The 12,019-nt window shown below is 41.2% G+C and overlaps 1 protein-coding gene across 1 annotated transcript; it reads left to right on the plus strand.

Moving 5' to 3' along the window:
* The first annotated feature begins 751 nt into the window (after nt 1-751).
* On the plus strand, nt 752-3,457 carry LOC134214389 (uncharacterized). The gene is made up of 2 exons (XM_062693772.1): nt 752-1,186; nt 2,844-3,457. Exons 1-2 carry the CDS (start codon nt 817-819, stop codon nt 2,909-2,911), a joined length of 438 nt encoding a protein of 145 aa, XP_062549756.1. The 5' UTR covers nt 752-816; the 3' UTR covers nt 2,912-3,457.
* Nucleotides 3,458-12,019: the final 8,562 nt, after the last annotated feature.

The raw sequence follows: 12,019 nt of genomic DNA on the forward strand, positions 1-12,019 counted from the left end.
GGTGTGGAGCGATCGCACACTTTTGTGACCAGTGGGGAACATATGGAAGGAGATCATACACAATCTCAGCAACAACGTTCATTACAAATAGGTAAAGAAACGTTGAAAATACGATCGAAGCTAAATGCATGCAATCCGTATTCAGTAGAGTCGATAGACAACATTCCGTCTCGTGTTTACAATACCACACAATCATCAAGTCCTAGGACTAATACTTTCTCGGTGGTACATGAACAAAATACAACCTCGTTACCTCAACACAGTACTTCTCGCGTCGTGTGCTCAAACCGTATGAGCAATAGAACAAACTCATCGGGAGTCGCGGTTTAACTCGGAGGTCTTTTTAGCCACCGCAATTGTGAAGGTGGAAGATAATGATAAAAATATACATTTCGCGCGTGTGGTCTTAGACAGTTGCTCTCAGTGTAACTTTATTTCGGAGGCGATAGCTTCAAAGCTTCGACTGAGCAGAGTGAAGACCAATATGGAAGTGGTCGGCATTGGACCTAGAAAGGTACGTGTGACCGAAATGGTGGGAATGAACATAAGTTCACGAATCGGTTCCTTTGAATTTAGGATTTCTTGTTTAATCCTCCCGAAAATTCCCGCGATCTTATCTAGTCGAAACGTAAACATAAGTGAATGTAAATTCCGACAAATGCCAAATTAGCGGATCCGCGTTTCAACATTAGTGCCGGTGTGGATATCTTGCTTGGAGCCGAACTTTTTTTCTCATTATTAAATAGTGACAAACAGATAATCAATAAAGGTTATTCGTTGTTACAGAGCACCGTTTTCGGGTACGTCGTTTCGGGCATGTATACAGGATCCGGAGGAAACCCGTCGTTGTGTATCATCAGCAATAGTAGTGGATTAGATGCGATTTTAGAACGGTTTTGGCAGATAGACGACTTCGACCGCGAACGAGTATTGTCACCGGATGACAGATGGTGTGAAGAACACTTCAATCGCACGGTGGCGCGGCGTGACGACGGTTGGTATGTGGTGCGGTTGCCAATACATGAAGATCGGAGAGAATTCCTTGGTGACTCATACCAGCTAGCACAACGTCGGTTTCTAGCAGCTGAGAGGCGATTCGGGTACAATCAACAGCTGCGCGACCAGTACTCACGATTCATGGATGAATACGCGATGCTCGGACACATGGAACCCGGTATACGAACAGGTAATACAGAATTTTATTTACCATTTACCATTTATTATGTGCCAGCTAGTAGAGTTATTACTAACTACGAACGATTTTCTCGAACCCGTAGTATTTTGGACAGATTCATCTGTTGTCTTACAATGGGTGCTGACGCCACCATCAATTTGGAATGTTTTTGTTTCTAACAGGATTGCGGAAATTCAAAGGATTTCGGAGGGACACGAAATAAGACATGTACCATCGAATCTAAATCCCGCGGACAGGTTGTCCAGAGGATTCTTCCATCAGAAATATTAACAGATGAACTACATTGGAAGGGGCCTCGCTTTATCTGTGAGCGAAGAGAGATGGCCTGAAAATAAATTTGATAAATCAAAATTGAGTTCAGTGAAGACTGAACGTCGACCTGTAGTAACTTTATATACAGTGGATGTAAAAAACGAATTCACAGATATTTTTTCTAGATTTTCTGAACTTTCAAAAGATATTGAAGATATCAGCCTATTGCATTAGATTTGTGAAATTAATCGTAACAAAAAATAGAAATCAACGATTAGTCAACTTGCAACCCGAGGAAATCGATATTGCGTTGAAATCTTTAATTCGTGTTGCACAACGCCAATCCTTTCCACACGAAATAAAAATGTTAATGAAACGCAAGGGAGAAGATTGTACGCAAACAGAACTTAACTTTAAATCATTGATTAAAGGACTCGATTTGTTCATGGATGACTTTGGATTAATTCGCATAAAGGGACGTCTAGAAAGGCTAACTGCGTCTTTTGACACTCGGTGTCCTATTTTTTTGCATGACGAATATGCACTAAATAAACTGATTGTTCGGTCCATTCATCATCAAACAATGCATGCAGGTCCTACGATGTTGTTATCGACATTAAGACAAAAATTTTGGCCGTTACACGGGCGAAAATGAGTGCGGAAAGTTGTATATGATTGTATTCATTGTTTCCGTTGTAATCCACGCAAAAATGTACAAATTATGGCCCCATTACCACCGGTGCGAATTACTCCGGCGCGAGTCTTTTTCAATTCCGGTTTAGACTATTGCAGTGTGCGCCCTCTCACGGGAAGAGGATCATCTGTTAAAATGTATGTTGCTTGCTTCATTTGTATGGTCTCCAAGACTGTACACCTAGAGGTGGTGCACGACCTGTCTGCCCAAGCTTGCATAAATGCTATCAAAAGGTTCATTGCCCGACGTGGTAGATTACTTTCTTTATATTGTGATAATGCAACCGCCTTTAGGGGAGCAGATCGTGAATTGAAGGAGCTACGCCAAGGTTTTCTGGCTCAGTTTAATACGGAAATTTGGAGCAGTTTTTGCTTGAATCAAGGAATAAGTTTCCACCACATTCCCGCCCGTTCTCCGCATTTTGGTGGTTTATGGGAGGCAGCGATAAAGTCCTTTAAATTTAATTTAATAAATTTAATGAAGAGAATCCTGGGAAAGAAGGCGTTGCGCCTTGATGAAATGAGTACAACTATCACCCAAATTGAGAGTATTTTAAATTCACGACCCTTAACGCCACTAACTGATAACGCAACTGATTTAAATGCGTTAACTCCGGGACATTTGATTATTGGTGAACCAATGTTCTCTATTCCGGAGCCAGATGTGTCCGATCTTAGTATTAATAGGCTCAATCGATTCCAGGAAATGAGACGCGCCGTTCACGATTTTTGGAAACGAAGAGGAGCGCAACTACCGCGTCGGCGAGTTAGTTTTGCTGAAACAGGAGAACATGCCACCACTCCAATGGAATCTCAGAAGAATTATCGCCACGCATCCAGGCAGCGACGGTCGGTGCAGAGTCGTCGACGTGCAGACTCCCTTGGCCGTACAGACGAGCAATAACAGAAGTTTGCGCACTTCCTGTAGACGTGGACCCCATGTTATCAAGAGTCGACACAATAGAAGATGTAGTTCAAAGCGCGACAGGGCAACCACCCCAGCCAAGTCCAACGGTCTGACAGAATCTCGGTTCAAAGGAGCGGTTGAAGAAACTGGCGATTAGTCTAATAGGGTTGAACCAATGTTTCAACGGGGGAGTATGTTTGATCATTTTCATTCACGTTGGGAAACCCTCTTATAACGCCCTATTTGAACCACTACAAATAACCAAGACTCCGTCAAAACGTTTTCTGTAGAATTTCAAGTAGTTTGGTGACATTCTATATGAACTATATTATCTAAAAATATTGAAGTAGTATTAGTTTTAAGTTGCCAGGTCAAGACGAATTTAGACCGAAATAAAACGACACTTGGATTTTGAACACAGAAGTAACCACAGCTCATCGTCATCTACTCCTCCGAAACACCAATTCTTACATGTAATCTATCAGATTTCGAATTCTGATATTTTACCTGCAGTGAGCGATCTGATAAATAATTTTGGATCAGTTTAATAATGCACAGAGGAAAATTAAAATTCATCAAACCTTCATGCCAAACACTGTCAAATGGTTTCTCTATATCAAGAAGTTTCTAGGAGAGATCGACTATGATGGTGATATTTGAGGTTATGGCCTTCAGTCTTTTTTATGCTCAAAACGGGTTTTACGTTTTTATCAGACGTTTCGATTACATATATTGTATCTTTATCGGTCCGTCGGTTGTCGGCAACCTCTACCGACAAATAGAATGGGCGATTATACATAAAGTTGTGACAAAACGTTCTATGCTAAGACAATGTAACAATAAAACGGGACTTAGTTAACTACTTGATAAAGGTACAGAAACGTCGGATAAAAACATAAAACCCGTTTTGAGCATAAGAAGACTGAAAACCATAACCTCAAATATATCAAGAAGATCAAGTAGAATATCCTTTAGATTTGTTGAGTCAAGTTAAATTCGTAGCACGTAATATCTGATGACTGGTTGAATGCCCATGGCGAAAACCAAATTGCTCATCAGCAAAAATAGAATTGTCATTAATATGAACCATCATTCTATTTAAAATAATCTTTTCAAACAGCTTGCTTATTGAAGGAAGCAAACTGATAGGGCGATCACTAGAAGCTTTAGCTGGATTTTTGTCCGGCTTCAAAATTAGAACAGCTTTGGCATTTTTCCATTTATCTGGGAAGTATGCCAATTGAAAACATTTGTTAAATAAATTAACCAAAAATGATAAAGAGCTCTCAGGAAGTTTTTTAAATTAAGCCCAAGTAGCACACATGTTGAAAGTTATTGGCTGCAACCGATATGTTGCCAAATTCGGTCACATTACAAAAACAATTACAAAAAAAAGACTTATTGGCTAATAATAACTTTGGAAGTTCTTAATATCAGGTGGGTGGCACGACGCCATGTTTTTGCAGCCAACATCTCAGTGTAAAATTCATGATAGTATGTGTTTTGTTTACAAACATCACATTTGATTCCCATTAGGATACAGAACTGTCAGTGGGATACGGTCACGCAATGTTGGCTGCAAAACAAACCTATTGTGTGAGATAGGGATGCCACCGGGCTGCTTAATATACACTAATTCCCCATAAAACATTTGACAGATGGGATATTTGTTGGTACACCGACGAAGTCGGGTGCCGACAAAATCAACTGTTTTTATCGTCGACGAAATCGGATATTGACCTTGGTGTCGACGAAACTAACTGTTTTTACCACCGATGAAATCGGGTGTCGTAAAAATCAACCCTTATGAATGCCAACTAAATCTGGTGCCAACCAAATCATTCGTATTGATAACCTATTTAGTCGGGTGGCTCATAGACAATATCTACATCGATGTATCAATCGACAGATTAGGTAGTGTTTATATACCAATTTAATCGGGAGTATGGATGATAGATTACATTTGTTTAGTGTAGTGTTTATGATGTGTTTGTTGAGCAAAAAGTGATTATTAAATTTAGTGAATTATTATGTATTAAGTTGAAAAATATAGTGCAGTACAATGGCAAGTACAGGGAGGGAGGCAAAAAGGTTGAGATAGGCGAAATTTTGTCGAAATTCAAACTTTGCTTAGAGTAATTCGATTTCAATAAAATCGGGACCGTAGGACGCGGAAATTCTTCTATTATTCTGTTTTTACTCAAAATCTTAGATCGGTTCTCAGGCATGTTATGTTTTATGCTGTCCCCAAAACTAGAACTAATATGCCGACCAATGCTGATTGTAGATTGAAAATCCGTCAGATATCCGCAGAGATATAGTCTCTCCAAGAAAACAGTTTGCCCAAAACATGTGCCCAAAAAGAATAGTTTTTTTTCCGGAACTTATCCTAAACTCGTAACAAGTTTCGACGGGAAATCCTGTTTCTTATTAAGGTTGGCCGGAACTATGGGCTCATAGGTTATGGCCAAAATACATCCAACTATATAAATATATTTTTTCTTATATTAATTAGTGTAAAATTTGGCATGATGCAGACATTTTTTTATACAATAACGCGTAAAAAAGATTCGCCCATTTTCGGATACCTGTCTTTTACCTTTATCTGATTTGCACACAGCAAGTTGCATTCGACGAGGAATCCTATCCCATCATTTCCTATGGTAAATTGGCCGGAAGTTTCTGCTAGATTATGGATGCTGAATTGACCAATTTTCTATCTACTTTCTGTTCAGTTAAAGTTCAATTTTTTTCTTCAATAATATTAAATTTTTGTGCTAATTTGAACTATTTATTAATCACATTTTTATTACTTGCGTTCATTTTCCGTCGGCTTATTTCCCAACGAGTGATAACTATCGGCACTAGGAAGACGACTCCCATGCCAGGACCTTGCATGTCGTACCTATTAGCACATCAACGCCAGGACCTAAGGCTTTTCGTTTCGAGAAAGGCGTGACCTTTTCCGTTGTAACTAATGGCATGGCGCCGATCAGAATCCAGCCATATTATCAACATATTATGGTGTGAGGCAGGCTCTGAAAAACAGCTCAACCACTCGTTTGTCAACTAAATCAACTAATATAGATAACAATCAACTTATTGATAATAAAAATAAATCCCCATATTACCTCGGGTTGTGTTTGTTTTCCGATTTAAAGATCCGATTTAAAACTTAATTTAGTAGAACAAAAACAACCGATTTCATCGGGAATCGTCTGCTATTCATTAGGATACAATTGTTAATCGAGCTATTTTCTTGCTTTTTATCAGCCGATTTCGTCGGCTATACTTCATTATTTAATTGAATCAGCTAATTAATCATGCGATACATTAGATTTTCGTCGGTCGATTTCGTCGGTTTAGTTGCTTTTTTTTTGTGCTATACTACGTTAGCCGATTAATCAACTAACTAAATTGGTTCAAATCTATTGATTTGGTTGGCCTATTAAATGTATTGTTCAATCGCTAAACGCCCCTGTAAAGCTCTCATAAGCGTCTGTGCAACAAACAACCGATTAGTCGGATGCAAAGTAGGCCGATCCGACCGACGAAAACCGACTAAATCGGGGGAAAAGTCGGTAGGGTAACGGTACCAATAGTGGAGGTATTAGTAGATCCACAAAAGAAAATATTTTTTAAAAATTGATAATTATGGGAAATTAACAGCTTTAATAACTTAGCTAATAGATAAACTAATAAATTTGCTAACAAAAATGAGATAGATGTCATTAAACATCAACAATTACCAAATATTGCTTGCACCACTATGGGTACACTGTTCCTTTAGTGGCGGTAAAAATTAATGTTGGTTCCCATAGTGGTGCTATCCATTGGTTTCTTATGAGACTCGCCACTATTGGTACAGTTGCACCACTATAGGTGCAAGGGAGTCTATTTTGTTAAGGAAAATCGTTGTTTTCAATGGTTTTTCAAGCGAAATCGTAAGATAAGTTGCATTTAACAGGATATTTAAAACACGACACATCAACTGAAAACATCGTCAAGTGTATAAACATGATAAATTTCATTAAAACCCCACTACCTCCATCCAGGATGTTTTATGGGGAAGCTACTTGAGCCAGCTTGAAATTTCATAATTCGGTATTAAATTTGACAAAAGGTTTATTTTGGCATTCGAATTATGATAATGGCTCTGACTTTGCTTGATTGCTTTCCTGATACTTTTGAAAACATAAAGAGGTCTAAAAGTAACCTGCGTTACATTTTAGTTACGCAGGTTTGAACTTCAGACAAGAGGTCTCCCCATACTTCTATTTAATAGATGAAGCTTTAATATTACTGAATCCAAAACCAATTAACCATACTCTCAATAAATAACAATTTAGCACCCGAGCATAACCACTTCCTTAACCACACAGTATCAATGGAATCATAAATATGCTTGCTCACAAACACTTGAACGTTTGCCTTGCTTCGATGGGTTCCTGTCCTCATGGCCCTAAGCCAACCTGTCCTGTCCCGTTTTACTTTGCCGTGCCACCCTGACTCGTAAAAATCACCACAAGAAACATAACTCTCTCTCTTTCTCTTCTTCTTCCGGTGTCCCGCACTTGCTTACACAGTTCGAACCTAACAGGACCGTATCGGAACGACATGCTCGTAAAAGCCGGATGAGCGCTCTACTGAAGCGGAGAAACAGATGATGAGCGAGTGTCTGATTTTTTTCCCATTCATTGAGCGCTCGTTTCCTGCTTTTGCTTCTTCAACAGATTGACCAGTGGTCATTGCAGTCCTTTTGCACTGTGGCTTCATTAGCTAAAAACTGAGCGCTGTTTTGTATAAAAATTAAAACTGTTCATATACATTATTAAATGCACCTTATTTCCTGAGTGATTCAGTGGTACATAACTGCAGGAAACAAAGTGCATTTGAAAATATTGGTCCTTTTTTGTACATAACCCTGCATAAACCTTGTAAAGTGGAACATACCTCAACTTATTCGAGTTCATTTTCAATTCGTTAATATATTTATTAAATAAAATTGACATTGTAACTCCAGAACACATTGACGCGAAAGGACTCAATTTTATTTTAATTATTTATTTTATTTATTAATCTATATAGTAACATAAATAACCTTTAAAGGTTTTCAAAGTATATGATACCATAACTATTGTTGAGTTTGGTTCGGGTTCACTTCTTAAGGAGCTGCTTACTTGCAACCGTTCGTCGCGCTGGTCTGGATTCAAGTGCCGAGTCAAGCCTTGTGAGCTCGTTTCAAGCCTAGTGAGCTATTCAGGAGAGATGGATTCAACAGCACAAATAACCGGACTGTTGGAAGTAGTTGGATTCTATAAATAACACTGATTCGATTTCATACGTTTATTTCAATTGCTCGGACTCTACAACTATAACTAATTGCAGAATGCCATTGTACTCTAACTACGGTTAAAAAATTATGTAATTCTATTTTTAACCGAATAAAAATGTCTTTCGAGCCTACAATTTGAAACTCGTTCCAATTTACCATCTAATATGTAATTAACTGCAACACGATTGTCAAATGTAAGAATATACGAATGCATACTAGACTGGCCCAGGAAAGAAAAAGTTGTCTAATTCCACGGGGCACCCCCCAGGATTTATCTTCGGGTGAGAAAATCAATCTCTGAAAATTTCAGCTCAATCGCTTGTTGCATAAGCTGGCGCATTCGATTTGAAGTTTGTATGGGGATTTCAGCCAAAATGTATAGGAAAATACACCTCCGTCACTCATTTGATCTGGAAATTGGTTCTGATTGCTCGATTGACCTCAGAATTGCAAAAACGGCAGTTGGTATTGATGGAAATTACAATGTTTGACCCTCACTATAAGTTCCGCTAGTTTTACAATATGGATTCCTACCCCTAAATGTAATTTGGCCCTTCTGGCAACGCTTACGGTTGATGTTTATGTTTATTTCATGTACTTTGTTTTATTTACTTGACCATCAACATTATGTGTAAATACGTTCAGCTATGTTAGTTCAATAAATCGTCCATTTCTGTCCGTGAATGTCCGCTGTGTTCCGCGATAATTTTCAGCTTCCGAAGTCGGTACGCGAGTGTCCACTAGTGCCAGTGAGAACTCTGCACAACAACCAACAGGTTATTGGCCCAGAACGAAAGATTGGAAGGTGAAAATTGCGAGAAAAAGTGATCCCGCGGTTAACTTCGATTTTCCATCGCGAGTGCGCATCTTGTGTTGTGAGAAGATGGTGGATTTGGGCAAACTTTCGTTTGCAAAGCTCAACAACAATATTGCGAGAACAGAGAAAACTTCTAATTCTGCGGAGCAAAAAAGAAGAAGAAGACTGAGTGTCGGAAACTTCAAATGACATGCACTGTGCGAAAAGTGTTGATATTCCTTGATATCAAGACTAAATTGTTTCAAAATCACATCAATACGTTCCGAAATGCCTTAAAAATACCATAAAGCTTATTTAAAATATATAGCGGCATGTAACACTCGTTTAAAGTTACATATTCCTTTGATTTCAATAATCAACATTCACACCGAAAAAATCAACCAACATTATTTTCCGTGCATCATGTGATTTGACGTTTGCGGAACAGCTTTCCGACGGTCGACCGTCGGACCCTCGTTCGAATTTTTCTATCTTCTCGCAATAATTGGGCGAGCTGGAAATTCCGCATGGAAATGTTGCTCATGCGAGAAGAACTCTGGTATGTGATATCCGATCCGAAACCAGAGCCGGTGACTACGCGGTGGAACAAAGATGAGCAGAAAGCCCGGGCTACAATCGGTTTGTGTGTGGAAGACAACCAGTTTAGCCTGGTAAAAAGTGCTAAAACCGCGAAAGATTTTTGAGATCAGTTGCGTGCGTACCACGAAAAGTCAACGTTCCTTTGCTGAAGAAATTGTGTTCGTTGAACTTGAGTGAGGGAGGTGATGTGGAGAAGCACCTCCTAGAGCTCGAAGTACGGCCGGTTGTCGGCAGCCGGACAAAATTTGGAAGAGCCGCTGCGAATCGCCATGATTCTTCGGGCTCTTATGGCGAATGACAGCCTTAGAGAGTCAGCCGGACACGGACATAACAATGCAGCTAGTGGCGTCGAAGCTGCTCGACGAATATGAGCGAAGACATGGGAAGAATGGTGGTTCAGTGAATGCGATGAAGAGTTCGACGATGCGGGGGAAGAAAAGCGGTGTTGCACACGAGCGGAAGTGTTTCCATTGTGGAAAGCCGGGTCACATGCAGCGAGATTGCCGTTTCCTAGCGCGGCAGAAGAAAAGTGACGAAGAACGGAAGAGGTCCGAAGAAAAACAAAGTGCCAAGCAAGCGAAGAAAAACAGTAGTGGTGTGTGCTTTATGGCCGGAAGTGCTCCACGCGGGTCGTGGTTCATAGACAGTGGGGCTAGTTGTCACATGACGTGTGATGAAAGTTTTTTCTCGACGCTGGAGAAGAAGAACGGCCCGAAAGTTTTCCTGGCTGACGGGAAAATAGCGAAGACAGCCGGCCATGGTGAAGGGACAGTGCTCGGTGTTAACGGTAACGGTGATGCGGTCGATGTGAAGCTTGTTGACGTTTTGTATGTTCCTTCGTTGACGAGTGGGCTCATTTCGGTGGACAAGCTGACCGCAAATGGTTTCACGGCTAACGGATGTAAGGTCCGTGATGCTACCGGCTCATTGACGGTAGTAGGAAAGCGCTCTGGTTGTCTGTACCGGCTGAAGCTAGCGGAATCATCAAAAGCTCAAGGTAAGACACACACTACTAATTGTCAGCATCAAGGGCACCGACGTTTCGGACATAGGCATCCGGATGTGATTAAAAGAATCCGTGAAGGGAAGTTAGGCGTCGGTATGATCGTTACCGACTGTGGTATCCGTGAATGCTGCGAGCCGTGTCAAAAGGGAAAGTTGACGAGGAGTCCAATTCCCAAATCAGCCGAGAGGAAATCGACGCAAATGCTAGATCTGGTCCACACGGATCTGTGCGGGCCAATACGGACGACGACACCCGGTGGTAAGCGGTTTCTCATGACGATGATCGACGACTACAGCCGCTTCACCGTCGTTTATCTTCTGGAGAAAATATCCGAAGCGCCGGAAAAAGTGAAGGAATACGTTCGGTATGTGGAGAACCTTTTCAACAGAAGGCCGCGTATAATCCGCTCGGATGGCGAAGGCGAGTACGTGAATAAGGAGTTGGGCGACTTCTTTGTCAAGGAGGGAAACAAGGCACAGTATACGACAGCATACACACCACAGCAAAACGGTGTAGCTAAGCGGAAGAATCGGTCGCTACAGGAAATGGCGACGACGATGCTCGTGGATGCCGGTCTCCACAAACGGTACTGGGGTGAGGCCGTGTCAACGGCCGCTTATTTGCAGAACCGTCTTCCGTCGCGATCGGTGGATAAGACTCCATACGAAAAGTGGTACGGGCGGCAACCAGTACTTTGCCATTTAAAAGTATACGGTTATCCGGCCTATGTACATATTCCCGGCGTTAGGCGCGGGAAGTTTGAAAATAAGGCTAGGAAGCTGCCGTTCATCGGGTACTATGAAGCCCATAAAGGTTACCGATTCGTTGATACGTCTACGGACAAGGTCACGATCAGCCGCGACGCAAGGTTTTTGGAGCTGGACAACGGGTCGTCTCACGGGGCGGAGTTGAATCCAGCTGCCATCGGAAGTTCGTCGATTAGTGACAAGGAGTGGCCTCTTCCGGTAGTGCAATCGAAGCAGCAAACAAGAGAAGAAGAAAATGCAGAAGAAGAAACAGCCCCCTGCGGCGAAGAAACAGTGAGTGAAGAAAGCGAAAAAGAGGACTATTTTGATGTAGAAGATGCTGAGTCGGACGAAGATCCCCTCGCTGTGAAGCAGGAGGGAGATGACGAAGAAGTTGTGAACGGTGCACGGAGATTAGGGCGTCGCACCCGTGGAATGCTACCCAGCCGATTGTCGGATTATGTGGTAGGCGTCGTCAGGCAGCAGCAG

Source organism: Armigeres subalbatus, chromosome 2 (genome assembly GCF_024139115.2).
Source record: "Armigeres subalbatus isolate Guangzhou_Male chromosome 2, GZ_Asu_2, whole genome shotgun sequence".
NCBI lineage: Eukaryota > Metazoa > Arthropoda > Insecta > Diptera > Culicidae > Armigeres > Armigeres subalbatus.